The sequence below is a fragment of the Macaca fascicularis genome, chromosome 1 (assembly GCF_037993035.2).
Source record: "Macaca fascicularis isolate 582-1 chromosome 1, T2T-MFA8v1.1".
Classification (NCBI taxonomy): Eukaryota; Metazoa; Chordata; class Mammalia; order Primates; family Cercopithecidae; genus Macaca; species Macaca fascicularis.
Genome location: NC_088375.1, coordinates 18,196,719 through 18,217,169, shown reverse-complemented (window position 1 = coordinate 18,217,169; position 20,451 = coordinate 18,196,719). Strand labels below are relative to the sequence as shown.

At 46.9% G+C, this 20,451-nt stretch overlaps 1 protein-coding gene, 1 long non-coding RNA gene and 1 pseudogene across 8 annotated transcripts in view; 1 reads left to right on the top strand and 2 right to left on the bottom strand.

Annotated features, from left to right (window-relative positions):
* Positions 1 to 2,110: 2,110 nt before the first annotated feature.
* Positions 2,111 to 20,451, bottom strand: part of TTC13 (tetratricopeptide repeat domain 13) — a 101,991-nt gene continuing 83,650 nt past the window's right edge. For all 7 annotated transcript variants that reach the window (XR_012416180.1, XM_073998319.1, XM_005539794.5 and 4 more), the window contains one exon: positions 2,111 to 2,527. Coding sequence is in view for 6 of the 7 variants with exons in the window: in XM_073998319.1 (XP_073854420.1) it covers positions 2,491 to 2,527 (37 nt within the window). In the remaining variant the exon portion in view is untranslated. The remainder of the gene's footprint in view (positions 2,528 to 20,451) is intronic.
* Positions 10,496 to 14,250, top strand: LOC141407354 (uncharacterized). The gene is made up of 2 exons (XR_012416225.1): positions 10,496 to 10,631; positions 12,839 to 14,250. It is a non-coding gene; the product is annotated as an uncharacterized lncRNA (long non-coding RNA).
* LOC123571236 (small nucleolar RNA U13) lies at positions 18,698 to 18,807 on the bottom strand (annotated as a pseudogene).

Sequence of the window (20,451 nt, the reverse complement as noted above, 5' to 3'; positions counted from 1 at the left end):
GTGTTATCTATGGCTATTTCAGGTCTTTTACCTTAGCTGAAGATAAGGGCAGGGTTCTTCTTTTTCTGTCACCCATCCCAAAGTGCCTGCTACACAGCTGAATGCCAAGTATGCCCTTGGTACAAATGGGTGTCCAGTGAACTTGCTGTCTCAAAACAGTCATCTGTGAGCCTGTTCTTCTCCATGGAGATGTCCTGCAAGGCCATGGAGAAGCCACAGGCAGCGTCCTAGCCTGCTTCTTACAGCTGAGAGACCAGCTCCAACATTGCGTGAGCCCATTGCCAAACTGCTGGTGAAGTGCCGTGCGCTGTGGCAAACACATGGCAGCCTGGGGAGGGAAATCATCTGACGCCTTGAGCCCTGGCAGGGCAATGGGCAGTAGATCAAGCTGGCCTGCCCCGTGTGGGCCTTCAGCAGGGATGCGGGCGAGGCTCCCAGAGGACGATGACTCATGCCTGCATCTGTGGCTGGTTATTCCAGATGCTGCCCTGCAATGGGACTGTTCTCTGCTCTCCCGACCCCCGGCACCGGTACAGCATGGGAGTGCATGAGAGTGAGCTTTGGTTTCTTTAGGGGAGTCACTGCGTAATTGGAGAGCAGTGTTCATGGGCAAGACAAAGGAGGGCCGGCGCGAGTGAGGGAAGACGAGAAGATGATGTTCCAAACTACTCTCGGCATAAAGTGTGCTTTGAATATTTTGGGCTATTTTTCCAACTGTAGGGAGAGTTTTCCCTGAGACACTGATTTGTCACCAAGGCAAGTGATGCTGGGTCTGGGGTACTCTCTGCACCTACAGCCTGGAACAGAATCGTCTTCTCTGGGCAAAACCACGTGACTCACATGAGACTCAAAACTGGACCCTTCTTTCTGTCTATACCATACTTAGCAAAGACAACAGGTTTAACTGCTCTGTGAAAAATGCTAAACAACTTCTCAGAAGCAATAAACATCTCCTACCTACCTGAATGTTTACATTTAGACAGGCCTTTAAGATTATTAGCCTCTATAAAAATATACAGGCATACCTCAGAGATAATTCAAGTTCAGTTCCAGACCACTGCAATAAAGCAGATATCACAATAAAGCAAGTCACATAAATGTTGTGGTTCCCCAGAGCTTATCAAAGCTGTGTTTGCACTATACTATAGCCTCTTAAGTGTGCAATGATATTATGTCTTTAAAAAAAGTACATACGGCCGGGCGCGGTGGCTCAAGCCTGTAATCCCAGCACTTTGGGAGGCCGAGACGGGTGGATCACGAGGTCAGAAGATCGAGACCATCCTGGCTAACACGGTGAAACCCCGTCTCTACTAAAAAATACAAAAAACTAGCCGGGCGAGGTGGCGGGCGCCTGTAGTCCCAGCTACTCGGGAGGCTGAGGCAGGAGAATGGCGGGAACCCGGGAGGCGGAGCTTGCAGTGAGCCGAGATCTGGTCACTGCGCTCCAGCCTGGGCGACAGAGCAAGACTCCGTCTCAAAAAAAAAAAAAAAAAAAAAAAAAAGTACATACATTATTTTAAAAAGACCTTATTGACAAAAAATGCTGACAGAGACACAAAGCGAGCATATGCTGTTGGGAAAATGGCACCGATAGACTCATTCGATACAGGGTTGCCTTGAATCTTCAATTTGTAAAAAACGTAGTATCTGTGAAACACAATAAAGTGAAATGCAATAAAACAAGGTATACCTGTAAATAACTCTAGAATCAGTTATTTACTCTTTTTTCCCTTCACCTGGAATTCCTACCTGGTTATCTCCAACTACAGTAATCCTGTCCTTAGGACCTTGCTCAAATGCCCCCTCTTCCAGGAAGTCCTCATGATCACCTCCACCCAAAAGAGCTCATGATCACCTCCACCCAAAAGAGCTCTTCCCTGGAGACAGAGGGAGGGCAGGCACAAAAGAGACAGTTTGTCTCCTTTATAGTTTGACCTCACATAAATTTTGGTGTCCTGGAAAGAATAATGCCAACATTTCCACATTATACATGTGGAAATGGCTTTAAACTCATATAAATCTTTGGTTTAATAACCATGTATAAATGCAGTTAGAGAGAGAGGGAGGATGAGGGAGATTTAAAAATAAGAGGCCAACGGAGAGGAGGCTATTAAACTATGTGGCAATGATTTATTGATTGAGAAGTAAAGGGAATTCCTCTCTTCTTCTAAATGATCGGTTTCCAACTTCTAAACACTCCCAGATGTGGAATGCATGTTTCTTCCTTCCATTCCTCTCTGCAGGCTGCCCTGACATTTGTTAAATGGGCTCCTGGGTCCTGGTTTGCAAATGTTGGCACTTTGAGATCCGTAGATGGTCATCCCTGGCTCCCTTGGGGAGTGTCCTGGAATCCACCAGCTCCATCTGCTCGACGAGAGACTTGAGTTTGTTCTGTTACCTCTTTCATCATTAGCCAAAGCTCTGGGACTTGGTTAAAACTTTAGGCAGTTAAAAAGACTGACTTATGGAGATAGTAGTATTTTCATTATATTATCCGCTTGAATTTATGTTCTTGAATTCCATTAACCTGAAATATATCAAAATACCAAGATGTTATGAATAATGGGAACAAATACAGAAAAGTGAAAACAGTTGTCTATGAAGTTTCTGCAGGATGAGAAGTAAGGGAGGACAGCCTTCCCTCTCAGATGGCTCCCCACCTTCGGGTCCATGAAAACCACTGGCCAGAGCCTCAGGGGAGCCTTCAGTTAATCCTTTTTAAATGAATGAGAGGTGGATGGAGGAGGGCATCTTGCCTACAAGTTGGCCCCCAAATGTCATGTTGTATTAATAATTCAGCTCATGGCTTCATACTGCAGGTCTACTCAAGGAAAAAGTTATGTCATGCTTGCAATGGTCTTCAAAGTATGCCGTCCTTTTCTTTCCTCTTCCACTGCCACTAGCATACTCCAGGTCGAATTGTCTATCTGGTGTGCCTGGTCTTCCCAACTCTGGGTTACTCCCTCTCCAACCACCCTGCACCCCTCTGCTGGCCTCCCCATCCTCAATCACCCTGCCCCCCCTCTGCCAGCCTCCCCTTCTTCAATCACCCTGCCTCTCTCCCCCACCAGCTGGCCTTCCCCTCTCCAATCACCTTGCCCCTCCTCTGCCAGCCTCCCCCTCCTCAATCACCCTGCACCCCTCTGCAGGCCTCCCCATCTCCAATCACCCTGCCCCCACCCCACACTGGCCTCCCCCTCCTCAGTCACCCTACCCCCCCCCACCCGCCTCCCCCTCCTCAATCACCCTGCCCCCCTCTGCCAGCCTCCCCCTCCTCAATCACCCTGCATCCCTCTGCAGGCCTCCTCCTCTACAATCACCCTGTGCCCCTCTGCAGGCCTCCTCCTCTTTCACAGACCCTCTGGTTGGGTGTCTCTATTTTTGTTATTACTTTAGATAGCAGCTCTTTCTGGCCTTCAGCAGCCGTCACCAGTGACAGCACATCACCAAAGCCCTGGGTACAGACCATCCTCATTGTGACCTTTGTGCTTTGGTTTGCATCAGACCATTTGGTTAGAAAGCTGCTCTTCCTCAGGCCTGCCTGTCCAAGTTCTACCAATTTCTGAAGATCTGGATTAAATGCCATCTCACCGACCTTTACCACATCCCCTCTCCTCTATGCTATGGCCACTGTTGCTGCCATGGCCACAGCAGGAAGCAGACTGTGGGTACTGACTGCCACATAAGGACAACAGTCACGCAGCTCTGGCAACCCCTGAGCAGTTGCTGCAAGGAGGACACCTGATGACACAGGTGGCAGTGTGCCCACATGGACAAGCAGTCCCCAGAGAACCTCCTTGCCGCATGTTGTCCCCATCCCCTTCTCCCTTTGGGTCTGGCACCTACAGTGGCTGTCACCTTCCGCAATGCCCATGTGAACTTCCTAGCAACAGGGCACTCCTGTTGCCAACAAACAGAAATATGGAGGGCTCTGATTAAGCTCTTTTGAAAACATCATATAATAGAGATCAAATCAAGGAAGCTACATTTCAGAAACATTAGTTATGTTCCTATATCAATAAACAATCGCTATATGGGATCCACTATTGCAAAATCTCCCAATCTCCTCAGAAAAAGCAAAAACCACCCTTGCCATGTATCCTGTATTTGGGGGAAAATCAAGGAACTCCCTGAGATTAATCGTACCGACTTAATAGAAACCTTCATCTGAGAAGCACTAAGTACTTTGGACACGTTAGCACGTAGGTCCTAATAATATTCCTATTAAGAAGAAAGAGGTTAAATTTACTTCACCTAATGGTTGGGGAAACTAGTCTAGAGACAGAGAAAAAGTGATCTACTCAAGCTCAGGGAATATCTCAGTGTTAGTGATGAGAATAAAACTCAGAGGCTGGAATCTCAAACTAGTGTGCTATCACAGTATGTTATTCAGTACACATTCATTCATTCATTCATTCATTCATTCATTCATTCTGTGCCAGACACTGTGCTAGGCTCCCAGGAACAATGAGCATAAGACCCAGCTCTTATCAAGCTTGTCATCTAATAGATGAGGAAGAGAATGAAAAGCAAGCACACAGACAAAAGCACTAGGCTGTGCTAAGTGCTATGAAGGAAACAAGCATCCATTGAATCCTTACAGTGCCTGTCATTTGTTCTCATAGCATCCCTATGAAGAAAGTATTTTACAAGTAAAAAAGCAGAATCTCTACAAGGTCAGGTGCTTGCCCAAGGCCTCACCACTCACAAGTGACAGAGCAGAAATCTAAACACACTATCCTTTCCCTCCAACAGCCATTCACCATGGAGCCAAAATGCATCCACACACTCCCAGAGCCAATCTCGGAAGGACAGACAAACACCAGGACTGTGCCAGAACTCCCTTTTCCTTCTAGTGTTGTGTCTCTTCTTCCCTGTTCATCAAGGAGAAGAGGCTGGTGGGCGGCACAGCCTAAGGAAGGAATGGTGTCTGTCTTCAACGCTTAGGAAGCTTTGAGACATTCTCCAAACTCCAGCTCCAAAGAATATGCCCATTCTAAGCAGTATATACACAGCAGAGTTAAGAAGCTTTAGTAGGGGCCAGTGTGGTGGCTCACACCTGTAATCCCAGCACTTTGGGAGGCTGAGGTGGGTGGATTACTTGAGGTCAGGAGTTTGAGACCAGCCTGGCCAACATGTTGAAACCCTGTCTCTACTAAAAATACAAAAATTAGCTGGGCATGGTGGTGCATGCCTGTAGTCCCAGCTACTCGGGAGGCTGAGGCAGGAGAATGACTTGAACCCGGGAGGCGGAGGTGGCAATGAGCCAAGATCGCACCACTACACTCCAGCCTGGGTGACACAATGAGATTCAAAAAAAAAGAAAAACAAAAAGAAAAAAAGCAGCAGCATTAGCAGGTGCCTCTGAAACGGGAAAGGTTCCCTTGTCCCTCACAGGGCATGCAATGGGATATGGCTCGCTTCTTCAGTGCCCCGCTGCTCAAACTCAAAGCATACAGATGGGCAGGCTGTGGGGCTCTGACCCCACGGCAGTATCGAGGGGTGAGGGTTTACAGCTGAAGCCCCAGTGGGCGTGTGTTACAGGATGCTCTTTTAGTTTAGCCGTCCGTAGGCGGCTTGTGTTAGTCAGCTCAGTTGGACCCCTGCCTTATCACAAGGACAGAGGGCTTTCTGTATCCTGGGATTCTTGCTTTCATGTACTGGAAGAATCAGACCACACCTGCACTTGGGGAATGAGTTCAGGGTTTTATTGAGTGGATATAGCTCTTGGCAGGTGGGGGAAGCCAGAAGGGGATGGAGTGGGAAGGTTTTCCCCTGGAGGGTGGCTACTGAGCGGCCAACTCTTCTTTGACCACCCCAGCTAAACTCCGAGTTGTTCTGCTGGTCAATGGCCTGCCGGCCTGCCGGTGCCTGTGAATATGCCCTTAACGTCCAGCCGCCTGTGTGTTTACCTGCTAGGGTCTCGGGGTTTTTATAGGCACAGGATGGGGACGTAGCAGGCCAGGGTGGTCTTGGGAAATGCAACGTTTGGGAGGAGAACAAAAATCCCTGTCTTCACCTAGGTCTGTGACCACGGGTCTGAGGATAGAGCCCTAGCCAGGGACCATACCCTAGGATGGAAAGACGTTCTCTCTGCCCTGGGTAGCATGATAACAAGGCAGATAAAGGCTACAGTGGAAATAAGCAGAAGCCACAGTGGGCTCTGCAGAGGAAATCCATAACTTTCTTGTAGGAGAAAAAGAACAGAGGGTGAAGGATAAGGAGGTTCACCTGGCACACAGGTAGGGGAAGCATGGTGAGAAAGAGACAACAGAGTCTCTCAGTCCTGAGAAGAGACAAAGCACGGGGCCAGGGATCAGGCTCCTGGACAGGGCGCTTAAAGGAGAGGAAGTGTGGGCGGGGAAGATGGAGTGGTGGAGACCTGGAGGGTCCACATTACATCAGAAGCTGCCTCTATTGCTTCCTCGTCTGCTTCCCTGGCTCCACTCTTTTTGGGGTGAAGAACTGGCTTTATCTCACCACACTGTCTTCTGCCTCTCCTGTATTTGCCTCACGATGGTCACAGCTAAGCTTGTGAAACTTAAAAACCAAAAGCGGGCCGGGCGCGGTGGCTCAAGCCTGTAATCCCAGCACTTTGGGAGGCCGAGGCGGGTGGATCACAAGGTCAGGAGATCGAGACCACCCTGGCTAACGCGGTGAAACCCCGTCCCTACTAAAAATACAAAAAATTAGCCGGGCATGGTGGCAGGTGCCTGTAGTCCCAGCTACTGGGGAGGCTGAGGCAGGAGAATGGCGTGAACCCGGGAGGCGGAGCTTGCAGTGAGCGTAGATTGCGCCACTGCACTCCAGCCTGGGCGACAGAGTGAGACTCCATCTCAAAAAAAAAAAAAAAAAAAAAAAAAAAATTAAAAAAACAAAACAAAAGCAAAACCACCTCTCTTTCTCCTACAGACACAGAGCCAAGCACATGTAAGTCCAAAGTACGCTGGGTGGCCACTTCGCTGCTGTGGCCAAGTTTAGAAATGTGTTGAAAAGGACAGCTGACCTCTGTGTTGAAAAGGACGGCTGACCTCTGTGTTGAAAAGGACGGCTGACCTCTGTGTTGAAAAGGACGGCTGACCTCTGTGTTGAAAAGGACAGCTGACCTCTGTGTTCTGCTGGGCACCCCTGTACACTCCCTCCCCTGGGCAAATGATTCCCTGGCCGTGAAGGTTTGTGCCTGAGCGTGGTGGAGGAGGTCTCAGGCTGAGGAGGAAATTGTCTCCTCAAAGAGGCACAGAGGGGGCCCTGGAGCCTGGCCACCTGCATTCCAACCCCAGCACCAGTGTTCTGGAGAGTGACACCAACAGACAACCTCCTGTGCCTCAGTTTCTGCGTATGTCAAATGTGATAGTAATTCCAAAAAAAACCACTGCAGGATTTTTTTATTTAGGTTAAGTTTTTAAATTTAGATTTGAAGCCAGCTGTGTGAGGAGAAGGAGCGAGCAGTCCAGGGAAATAGTTGGAAGGGAGGCTGAGAGTGGGAGGGTGAGAGCCCGCCAGCCCAAGCAACAGGGAGGGAGTGGAGAGCAGAACTGAGTGCCTGGAGGCAATGAATCTGCCTTTGCAAAATGACAGTAAGAGAAATCTAACATACCTAACTCTATCTTGCTTCTAACCTTCAAGCTTTTCTTGTTTATTCCTGGGTATAGACCAACCTAACTTTGAAAGGAATTTAGTTTATGGTTTAACCTTAAAGCAAGGATGATAATAACCCTTCCCAAAACTAAAGTGCCTTTGTAAAACTAACGAAAGTCCACAAGGTTAGGGTCATGAGAGGGACATAGGCATAGTTAAATGGAACCAGCACTGTTCTGGAAGTCAAAAAATTTGTAGCGTCCCCAATTACTCCCGTAGATAACACCACTATTGTAGAACCTAAGATTTTTTTTTAAAGGTGTTTTTCTAACTTGCATTTCTGACAACTAACTGACCCCACTGGGTCCTCTCGCCCCCACCTAGAGGAGCATGAAGACCACACCCTTGTGATTTTATCCCTAATCAATTAGCAGCACCCATTCCCTCACCCCCTGCCCACCAAATCATTCTTTAAAAATCTCAGTCTCTGAATTTTGGAGGAGACTGATTTGAGTAATAAACCCCAGTCTTCTACTTAGCCAGCTCCATTTATTCAACTATTTCTCTGTTACAATATTGCTGTCTTGGTAAATTGGCTCTATCTGTGCTTCGGGCAAGAAAAACCCATCAGACAACAGTAAAAGGGGCTGGGTTCCAAGAATGCTGGGTTGGAAGTGACCAGGCTTGCCCTGAGAGTTGCTACTTCCCCAGGACTCTTATGGTCTCAGCACCTTAGGCAAGAGAGATGGCACCAGAGAGGCCCTCACATGGCACCTACCTCTTGCCCTGGGGTTTGTCCTATCTTCCTCCAAATATGAGCATGTCCTTACTTAGCCCAGGAAGGCTGAAAAGGAAGGAAGGTGCTCTGGGGGCTTCCTGTGGCTTAGCTAGGGGCACCTCTGAAGGATCAGAGATGTGGCCCAGCAGGACAGAAGCCAGCAGTGGACACTGCAGCCTGATGCAGAGGGGTGTGGGGTGACTTTGGGCTATTTTAGGAGGGTCAGGTCCTTATGCCTTAGAAGAGACCAAAGCTACCCCTCCACCACTAGACTGTGTTCTCTCCCTCTGCCCAGAGCTGCCTGGCTGTGTTCTCTCCTTCTGCCTCTCTGGGGCAGCCTGGCTGGAAAGAAACCAGTATTGTCCATTTGTCATCCAAATGCACATGGGGCATTTCCTACCTGTTTCCTCTGTCTCTCCAAAGTGGACAGATTCCCCTCCATTCCATTTTCTCACCACCTCCAGACTCTGGTCCTCTCCTCCCACCCTCCATCCCTACAAGCCAAGGCCCTCCCCTCAACACACTCCCATGTTTCACTCTGCCTCCTGATTGTCAAGTCTAGGTAGGGTCTTTCTCTTGTTCTCACCCTCGTCAGCCCCTCTGCTGAATGAGACAGGAGGCTGTGGTGGTTCTGGTCCCCTGGAGAAAACTCTCTTCATTCAGGCTTTTGTTGTTGTCCTGGATTTGTTTTTGCTTTTCTCACCATTTCTTTTCCATTTTCTTATTCTTCTTCAAGGTTGGAGGCCCTACCTTTGCTCCTCTCTTCCCCTGCCCTGTCCCACATTTTCCTATAGCATCCACTGCTTCTCTGCCAGCATTTCCCCACTATGTTCCTTAGGGCTCCAAGGAATAGGAAATGCTGCCTCACAGGCAGTTGAGAGGCTGCATTTCCACCAGGCTTCCTGATTCTGCTGCTATTGTGGCCTGTGATCCACACTTTAAGTAGCAGGTTCTAGAAAACAGGTGCCATGCAGGCATCGGAATTCTCTACCTCAGAAAGTAAGAAGCATTTGGGATTTACTTGTAGTACAGTATAAGACTGCCCGGGAGAAGGAAATAGCAGGAGCCCAGGAGACCTGGGGAGAGACAGTGGGAATGGCTGCGGGCCTTCCCAACAATTTGAAATTGTTTGCACTGTGCAGGTATGTAGGAAAGCCCCCACTGCTGCTTCTCCCTCCAATTCAAGAAAACATTCTACGTATTCAGTGTAGGACCAAAGCAAGAATACAAACAGAGGGTCCTATACCATATCTCTAAATATCTAGAAGTTACCAACTTGACTTGAAAAATACACCTTCACAGAGACCTGGGTGTCCTGGATTGAACTGAGAAGCTTCTGAATCCTTGGCCTTTCAACTGAATTGAGGATTCAGGGGGACAGGCCCCAGGTTCCTTTTCTTCCCACCCAGCCCTGACTGGCACTGAAGAGGGCCTCAGTATGGACATGTGGACACCCCAGCCCAAACAGCTGAACCACCAGAGAAATGTTGTCGTATCTGCACTTAATTCTACCCATTGGATTACATACATTCAGCAAAAGCAAACATAATAATAATAATGATTATTGGTTTTTGTTTTGTTGTTTTGAGACGGAATCTTGCTGTGTTACCCAGGCTGGAGTCTGGTGGCCAATCTCGGCTCACTACAACCTTTACCGCCCTGGTTCAGGCGATTATCCTGCTTCAGCCTCCTGAGTAGCTGGGATTACAGGTACCTGACAGCACACCTGGCTAGTTTTTGTATTTTTAGTAGAGACAGGGTTTCACCATGTTGGCCAGGCTGGTCTCGAACTCCTGACCTCAGGTGATTCACCCACCTCAGCCTCCCAAATTGCTGGGATTACAGGTGCGAGCCACTGTGCCCGGCCTGATAACCGTTTTTTAAAGGAGAGGGACAGAAGAACTTTGCAAAAGCTCATGCCTGAGGTGAGCATGGGTAAGGACATACAAATCTGCTGTTAGTCTCTTCGTCGATTTCAGCTCTTGTTTGCCTTACATGGAGGGAGTGTTAAAAATACATCTTTTTTTCCAAAAATGCCTTCTAAATGCAAGTCAGTTACATTATCTGGCATTTGACAGAAGAAAGCACAATCTATTCCCCTGCTGGAGACAATAAATGTGTCTTTTTTGTTTTTTCTTGGAGATGAGGTCGTGCTGCGTTGTCCATGCTGGAGCGCAGTGGCTATTCACAGGTCCAAACGGAGCGCACTACAGCCTGGAACTCCTGGCCTCAAGCTGTCCTCCTACCTCAGCCCCCTGAGCAGCTTGGACTGCAGGTACATGCCACCGTGCTCAGCTAAGAAATGCATTTTGTTGTTGTGGGATTTCAGGAGACATAGTTTGTTAGATTTTAATATAGCATCTTCTTAAGAGATTTTTCTTTTTCTTTTTCTTTTTTTTTTTTTTTGGAGACGGAGTCACTCTGTCCCCCAGGCTGGAGTGCAATGGCACGATCTCAGCTCACTACAGCCTCCACCTCCCAGGTTCAAGTGACTCTCCTGCTTCAGCCTCCCAAGTAGCTGGGATTACAGGCATGTGCCACCATGCCCAGCTGATTTCTTTTTGTTGTTGTTGTTGTATTTTTAGTAAAGATGGAGTTTCACCATGTTTCCCAGGCTGGTCTGGAACTCCTGACCTCAAGTGTTCAGCCCACCTCGGCCTCCCAAAGTGCTGGGATTACAGACATGAGCCACCATGCCCAGCCTTCCTTAAGAGACTTTTAAGGGTAATTTTGATTATGCTCAATATTACCTTATACATGGCCCTATATAATCAGAACAGTTTTTTAGAAACTATACCAAAATAGGATGACCCAGGAGAGCTACCAGGGACAGGAGACCAGGTAAGAGGCTGTTGCTTCTATAACAAGGAACAGGTCTCAAGTAGGATGGTGGTTGTAGGTCTGGGAACGTGCAGGTGTCAGATACCACAAAGAAATACTTGACAGAGCTTGGACATGGGTTAATGATGAGAGTCAAAGAAAGGGAAGAGGTCACCGCTGTCAAGTTTTAAGCTTGGATAACTTGAAGAATGGTGAAACAAAGAGCAGAAATGAGTCGGGAGGAAGAACTGATTTTGGAGGGAAGGATTTGAAGAGTCTAGCTGCACACAATTTGAGTTTGAGGAGCTGGTGATCGATGTAGGTACAGAGGATTTGAAGCCAACTAGAAATGTAAGGCTAGAGCTGGCAGGGAGGACAGCACTAGAAATGGTGCAGGGATGATGGTTGAAACCATGAGAACAGATACAGTCAGTGAAAGAATTGAAACAAGAGAGACCTGGCCAGGCTTGATGGCTCATGCCTATAATCCCAGCACTTTGGGATGCTGAGGCAGGTGGATCACCTGAGGTCAGGAGTTTGAGGCCAGCCGGGCCAACATGGTGAAACCCTGTCTCTGCTAAAAATACAAAAAATTAGCCGGGCCTGATCACAGGAGCCTGTAATCCCAGCTACTTGGGAGGCTGAGGCAGGAGAATTACTTGAACCCGGGAGGCGGAGTTTGCAGTCAGCCGAGATCACGCCATTGCACTCCAGCGTGGGCGACAAGAGCGAGACTGTCTCAAAAAGAGAGAGAGAGAGAGAGACCTAGAACAGAACCATGGAATGCGGTCCCAGTTAAGGATGGTACTGAGGCATGAGAGGGCTAAGGCTGCAGAGAGGAACCACATCAGGGGCAGGAGCAAAACCTGCCTTCTTTTAAGCCATCCTTGGTGTTGAAGGCAAATGATCTTCCTAATTCTAGTCAAGTCATTCCTATGCTTTACAATCTACATACAGAGAATGAAGTCCAAATTCCTGAAGATGAAGGCAAGACCAGCCCCTCTGCCCCACACTGCCTTTCCAGCCGCATCTGCAAGCCATCCCAAGCACACTAGGCACTTTCACCTCTCTGAACATTTTCTACCAACTTTGCCTCTGCTGGGAAGGTCCTTTGCTACCTGGCACATTTCTATTCCGCCTCTGCGGTCCCACATTCTCCACACCTCCTCTGTATAGCCGCCGCACAGCTATCCACCTCGGGTGGAAATAATTGGGGCCTTTTGGCTTTCCTAAAGCAACTTTGATGTTGCTTTTTAAAATCGTTATCACTTTGTCTTATTACGTATGACTTCTTTCTGAATCAAGCCTGAGATCAAGCAATCCAGAGCAGGGAAGCAAGAAAAAAAAAAAAAAGACAGTCAACAAAAAAGCAGCCAGAAGAGAGCAGAAGCCAGGGGAAGGCTAGGTCCATGGACAGAGGAGAGGGAGGGGTCAGATCAGAGGCTAAGGTAGAAATGAGCGGAAGGCAATGCCGGAGCAGGTTCCACTACCAGTAGACGTGGGAATGGGTAACAGTTTGAGTGAAACTGATGGTAGCTGGTGGGAAAGGCTTCTAGAAGCATCTGGAAGCTCTGCCCTGGTGTTGACACGCTAGTCGTCTCTCCTGAGATTTGATAACACAATTGTCTGATTCACCTTGGCTTTTTTTCCTTTGACTTCCAGATTCGGTCATATCTCCCAGACTCCAAGTAAAACCTATGTCCAAACGTCTTAAAGGATGCTCCCAGGCACGGCTTGATCCTCGTTTTTGAAACTTCAAGGGCTGGCTAAGTAAGGGGATGTATTTATTAGTCCATTCTCAAACAGCTATAAATAAACGCCTGAGCCTGGGTAATTTACAAAGAAGAGAGGCTGAATTGGCTCATGGATCTGCAGGCTGCCCGGGAAGCATGGCTCGGGGAGGCCTCAGGAAAGTAATGGAAGGTGAAGCAAGTCAGGCCAGACCCGGAGCAAGCAGAGAAAAGGAGGAGGGGCCACGCATCTTCAAACAGCCGGATGTCAGTAACAAGAGGCGGGGTAGTGCTAAACCCCGGGAAACGGTCCCCATGAGCCAATCACCGCTCACCAGACCCCACCCACCTCCAACACGGGTTACAACTCAACATGAGATTCGGACAGGGTCACAGATCCGAACCATATCAAGGGAGAAGCACCTAACTCAACCTCTCTGCTAGGAAATGACCAACTAAGAAATTCCCTTCGGATGCTTCCCTGTCCTCAAGCCTCTCACTTCACGCTAAAGAAAAACTGGCAGTTTATGTAGAACGATGGGATGGCCATTTTCCCCGAAAGAAGTTTCTCTTTTGGACCCGGCCACCTTTTTCAATCATGTCTATCACTAGGATTATTGTTATTCCACAATTGCAGGCAATGTTTAAATTTTGCACCGAATACTAAAGACACGACTTTTTAAGATGTTTTAAAAACGTGATTCTAAAACATAATGACTTCAGACCAGGACACTTTTCAAAATCTTTCCTTGAAAGATCTTAACTTTCAATATATTGTAAGAAGCATTTAAAAAGAACATTACAAAACTATAAATAAGAGGTATTGAATTATTTTCTCCAAACTATTTCTAAAAAGAGGCACTTATTTAGGTAACCTTTATTGCATTCGTTTGCATGTTGTCTTCAGAAATTAAAGTACTTGCCAGGTGCGGTGGCTCACACTTGTAATCCCAGCACTTTGGGAGGCTGAGGCAAGAGGATCACTTGAGCCCAGGAGTTGGAGGCTGAAGTGAGCGGTGATCGTGCCACTGCACTCCAGCCTGAGTGACAGCAAGATCCTGTCTCTTCAGATTAAAAACAAAAATTATAAAATATCAAATTCAGAACATAAATTATGAGTTTTCTTCCATCTCAGATAATTTTGTCAGTTAATTTAAAAATTAACTTTGTTCTGATGATCAAAATAATAAATGTCATTAAAAATGTGGAAAATAGGCCGGGCGTGGTGTCTCATGCCTGTAATCTCAGCACTTTGGGAGGCCAGGTGAGTGGATCACCAGGTCAAGAGATCGAGCCCATCCTGCCCAACATGGTGAAACCCCATCTCTACTAAAAATACAAAAATTAGCCGGGTGCGGTGGTGGGCGCCTGTACTCCCAGCTAATCAGGAAGCTGGGGCAGGAGAATCACTTGAACCTGGGAGGCGGAGTTTGCAATGAGCTCAGATTGCGCCACTGCACTCCAGCCTGGTGACAGAGCGAGACTCCATCTCAAAAAAAAAAAAAGTGCAAAATGGAGAAGACACAAATAAAATATAATTTTGCAAACGTTCTATTATATACACTCTGGTCTTTTCTCCACATGCTTGTATATATACAAAAAAAAAATACAATTCTTTTTATATAAGAAAGTTATCCTTCTATAATAATATTACACTATAACTTTCCCCTTTCAATCAACAATATTATGAACATTTTTCTAACTTTGTTAAATATTCTACTTAAATGCCATATAGTATTCCAAATAAAAGGATACATAATTTATTTAATCGAACCTATATTTGGGGGCTTTTACAGACACCAGAAGGAAGACCCTTAGGAAAACCCACATTTCCTAGAACTCTACCTGCCTCTCCTCAGTGTGTGACCGCGGCTGGTTTTGTACCATGCAACCCTGTCTCCCTTGGAACAGGCCAGGGCCAATTAGAGGACTTTACTTAGGAACCTGAAACTGCGACTCAGAGACAGGCCAGACAATCTCTACGCAGCAGGGAGTGAAAGAGAAAAAGAGAGAGAATCCTATTCTTTTGAAACGTGATTTTGAGGGAGAGACTCAAAGTTCCTGGCTTCTCCACAGACATTCACCTCCTGTCCTTGCCTGAGGCCAGGCTGTGCCACTGCAGGAAATGCACTCCTTTTGCCTAAGTTAGCTTGAATAGGTTTCTTGCCACCCAAAGAGTTTTTAAGGATTTTGAAACCTATTTCCAGAAAAATCATCTCTGCATTTTAAACGTCTTGAATTTTGGCACAGAGGAGCCTTCTGGATATGGTTCCTGCTTGGAAGAGAGTCCACTGTTTAATGTTGATTGCTACCAAAGGGAAAGAAGCAAGTGTATCCACAAGTATTTGCCAGGTATCAGCAGAGACTTAACTTGGATTTACAGGGCTGGGTGCGTGCTCTCCATCATAGTTGATGCGCATAGGCACGGGACCTGAGTACAAGTGCAATTTTCCTTTTGAGAGGCTGAGGCTAGGGTAATTTTTCTGACTAATTTGAAACAGAGAACAGTTCCTGTAAATTGCAGTAATCCAAGCCCATTTGTGAGGAGGAGGTAGACTTAGGGATCTGTTGCCATCATCTAAACTCATGTCAGCAACTAAATGTTAAATCCTTACTTCCTGGTAAGAGGTCTGTCCAGAAAAGGACTGAAGCATGAAGAAAGTGGAAGGGGGTTTCTGCAGGAAGTTTATCCTCATTCTTTTTCTGAGGGGTTTGTAGCCACACCCCATAGTATGGATGACAGAAGTTATTTCCCCATTGTTCACAAGTCCTCATACTCAAACCTTCCATGATTTGCTCTTTTGTTAATTTGCCGTCTTTAGCTTCTCACGATTTCTAACCAGCTGTTTGTTGAGAAGCTGGGCACTTTGACACTACACCAAGGCAATAGTCCTAAAGTCTGGCTGGACCATACAACTCTGGCTGCTTTCCTCAAGTCACTTTTTGGTTTTTTTGTTTTGTTTTGGTTTGGTTTTTTTTGAGACGAAGTCTTGCTATGTCACCCAGGCTGGAATTCAGTGGCACGATCTCGGCTCACTGCAACCTCTGCCTCCTGGGTTCCAGCGATTCTTGTGCCTCAGCCTCCCAAGTAGCTGGGTGGGATTACAGGTGCGTGCCACCATGCCTGGCTAATTTTTGTATTTTTAGTAGAAGACGGAGTGTTGCCGTGTTGCCCATGTGGGTCTCCAACTCCTGACCTCAAGGGATCCACTCGCCTTGGCCTCCCAAAGTGCTGGGATTAGAGGCGTGAGCCACCACACCTGGCCCCTCACGTCATTTTTAAAAGAGAAATTCCTCTGTCGCTCTGCAGCCCCTCAGGGATCCGCCAAGTGACACCTGGCAAAGAACCACCCTATTTGACATCAGTGATCTCTCTGTGGCCCTAAGTTACCAAGTTGGTGGATGCCTTTTCCCCCAGGTTTTATGACTAGCTTATTTATAATGCTGTAACACAAAACTAACAAAAGTATACTAAGCTGGGCATGGTGGCTTATACCTATAATCCAAGCACTCTGGGAGGCCGAGGTAGGAGGATAGCTTGAGCCTAGGAGTTCAAAACCATCCTGGACAACATGACAAGCCTCATCTGTATTCAAAAAAAAATTTTAAATTTAGCCTGGCATGGTGGTGCATGCCTGTAGTCCTCCCTACTTGGGAGGCTGATGCGGGAGGATTGCTTGAGCCCAGAAGTTCGAGGCTGCAGGGAGCTAAGATTGCACTTTCAAAGAAGGATTGCAGGATGTCAGTGCCCCGCGGTCCCTCTGCCCCTGTGTCCCAGCTCTTATCTCACTCGATCATAATTATTCATTTCTTCTGCAGTAGGTGAAGCTGGTAAAGACCCAGGCTCTGGAGTCGGACTGCCTAGGTTCAAATCCCAGCCCCACCATTCAACCTCAGGTCATTTTCTTATGTTTTCTCTTCCTCCATTTGCCCACAGGTATTGTTTTATTTCCCATTCCATGCATATCACACGAAGATTCAACGAGATAACGTAAATAAATGCTTAGCAAGTGCCTCGCAAATAGTAAGTGCTCACCAACCAGGAGCTATCATCATTGTTTTCATTATTATTATTTGTCTGTTTCCTAATTTGGCTATGAGTGGGCAGAGACTGTGTCTTTCTCATTCTTGTTCCCCAGCATTTAGCTCGGCGCCAGGCACTTATGGTGGGTTCTCCATAAACATTTATTAGTTGGATAGATGGGATGAATGAATGAGCTGGAAAGAGACAGGCTTATGTAGTCAGTGCTCCGTATACCGTCTCATTCCTTCTTCTTTTTCTTGTATTGGAAAGACACTTGTAACATTGAAAAAAGAGTGTAGAGAAAGGTTTTCATAGCAGAATCTGTTTCTCATCTCTGTTACATAGACACCATGACTCCTGTCTCCTATGTGATGGTCTGAGAATCATCTTTTTGCCAGTCACCAATATGCTTTTTCCTAAACAAAAAAAAAATGAGCTATTTTTGTTTTTCCTAAACAAAAAAATGAGCTAATCATTTTTTCAAATGATTGAAAAAAATAGAAGGCTGGGTGTGCCTGTAGGCCCAGTGACTCAGGAGGCTGATGCGGGAGGATCGCTTGAGCCCAGGCATTCTGGGCTGGAATGTGCTATGCAGATTCGGTGTCTGTACTAAGTTCAGTACCAGGGAATTCCTGGGAGCAGGGGTCACCCAGTCATCCAGGTTAAGGAGGGGTGCACTGGCCCAGGTTGGAAGCAGAACGGGTCAAAACTCCTGTGCTGATCAATAGTGGGATTGTGCCTGTCAATAACCGCTATAACCACCATCCCCCAGTCTGGACAACATAGTGAAAATTTTAAAAAATAATAAAACTAGAGTAAGTGGGATAGAATAAAAGTGGGCTGTGGCTCCTCCTTCACATGCTTTCTCTTTTTTCTTCTTCTCTCATCCCATTGATCACAAAACCCACACCACTACCTCACTGACACTATGCCTGCCAACACCGAGGCTTTAGTCATACAGGGAAAATAGCCATTTTATAGTGTTCTTCTGTGCTGTCATAATGCTTATGCCTTTTACTTAAAGAATTCCAGAAACTGACCTTAGGAGATCCAAATATTGAACCAAGGTTCCCGAATGTCCCACCCCAGAAAGGAATGCTGAAAACCTGATGTACAGCCTTGTTGCTACTGGCCAGACTACCAGGTAGCCCCTGCCATCACAACCAGGTAGGGTGCACTGACCTGCACGCCCTTCCCCTCACGTGCCTTGCCCAGCCCAGCCTGCACACCCTACCCCTGATGCCAAGTCCCATGCTTTGACTGATTACAAAAAGTCCTACCAGCTCTTCCCAGTGAGCTACCTGGAGAATCCTTGCACCTTCACTGTCTCCCTTCTACTGGAGTACAAGCCCCAAAATAAAGCCATGTCTGGGAAATCTGCTTGGCCCCGTGTTAATTCCCATTACATGGGGGAGCTGAAGAGCCTGTGGTCTTTAGCATCAGTAGTGAGCTATAGTGGTTAAGCTATTTTATCGTAAGTGTGACTCTAGAGGATGTTTCCTAATGATGCAAATTGCTACAGATACATCCATAAGCACAAGGAAATGGTAGAGAAACAAACATCTATGGTGAAATTATAAAAAGATGGATGGGCCATGTGATCTCAAAACTTAGGGCCACAGTTACCTTTTGGGGATGGCAGGGAATCGGGGGAGAGTGCACGGAGGGCTCCAGCTGCATTGGTGAAGCTTGCTTCCTTCACATAGCTTTTGTGTATCATTATTTATATTCTTTGTGTGTTTCAAATATTTCTCTTTTTCCTTCTCATGTCCGACAGGTAATGTGCCAACATTGTCACAAGGTTTGAGGGAGGGATATCTCACACATGAGCATGAAAAACCTTAAGTGTGTTTCACATTTATGAACCACAAAATAATGTGTTTCAAATCTTTCTTAATACATTGAAAGCAACAGCTGAAGATCATGAAGACAGTTCAACAAAGAAATACAAGCTGGTGGCTTGTGCATGTAATCCCAGCTACTCAGGAAGCTGAGGTGGGAGGACTGCTTGAGGCCAGCAGTTCTAAGACCAGAACGGGCATCATAGTGAGACTTCATCTCTAAAAAATTGTTGTAAAACTTAGCTGGGTATATTAATACATTTTGCATTTCTATAAAGGAATACCTGAGGCTGAGTAATTTATAAAGAAAAGAGGCTTATCTGGCTCATGGTTCTGCAGGCTGTACAAGACACACAGTGCTGGCATCTGCTTCCAGTGAGGCCTCAGGAAGCTTCCAGTCATGGCAGAAAGCAAAGAGGGAGCAAGCACTTCGCATGATGAGAGAGGGAGCAAGACAGAAGGGAGGAGGAGGAGATGAGAGGCTCCTTTAAACAACCAGCCAGCTCTCATGTGAACAAAGAAAGCGAGAAGTCACTCATTACCACCGGAAGGGCACCAACCCACGCATGAGGGACCCATCCCCAGGACCCAAACACCTCCCACTGGATCCCATCTCCAACTTACTGGAGATCACATTTCAATGTGAGATTTGGAGGAGACACACATTCAAACCCTATCACTGTGTGTGGTGGTGCATGCCTGTAATTCCAGCTACTCAGGATGCCGAGGCAGGAGGATTGCTTGTAGCCAGAGTTGGACATCAACCTGGGCAAAAGAGCAAGACCCCATCTCTACAAAAAGTTTTTAAAAAATAACTAGGTGTGATGGCATATGCCTGTAGTCCCAGCTACTCGGGAGGCTGAGGCAAGAGGATCGTCTGAGCCTAGGAGTTCAAGGTTGCAGTGAGTAATGATCATGCCATGGCACTCCAGCCTTGGCTACAGACCCTGATTCCAAAAAATAAAAAAAGAAGGCCAGGCGTGGTGCTCACACTTGTAATCCCAGCACTTTGGGAGGCCGAGGCAGGCAGATCACCAGGTCAAGAGATCGAGACCATCCTGGCCAACATGGTGAAGCCCTGTCTCTACTAAACATACAAAAAATTAGCTGGACATGGTGGCGTGCACCTGTAGGCCCAGCTACTCTGGAGGCGGAGGTTGCAGTGAGCCAAGATTGCGCCACTGCACTCCAGCCTGCTGACAGAGCAAGATTCCATCTCAAAATAATAATAATAAATAAATAAATAATAAAAAAGAAAAGAAATACAAGTGACCAATAAACACATAAGAGCTGTTTAACTTGGGTTGGGGCAGGAGAAAGTGGAGAGAGAGAGGAGTGAGAGATCCAGCAGAAAGAAATCCTAGACAAAGCAGATCGTAGCTCTACCAACAAGCAAGAGGAAGCAGCTCTGCAGGGACAGCTGCTCTCCCAGCTGTGCTTCTGGAGGGATCAAATAGTGCAAAGCTATGACTCCAGCTTTTGACATTAAAGACAGAGTAAGTATTTGTCACTGGGAGCCAGAGAACAAAAAGGAATTTGAAAGGCTTTCCTGAGAGTGCTTCTGAGTTTTGTTTTTTTACTCTAAGGAGGCAGGAAAAAACAGCAAAGTTTACATTATGAAATTATTCCAGCCCTTGTGACCAAGACAGTCTGGTACGGGGAAAGCAAGAGCCAGAAACC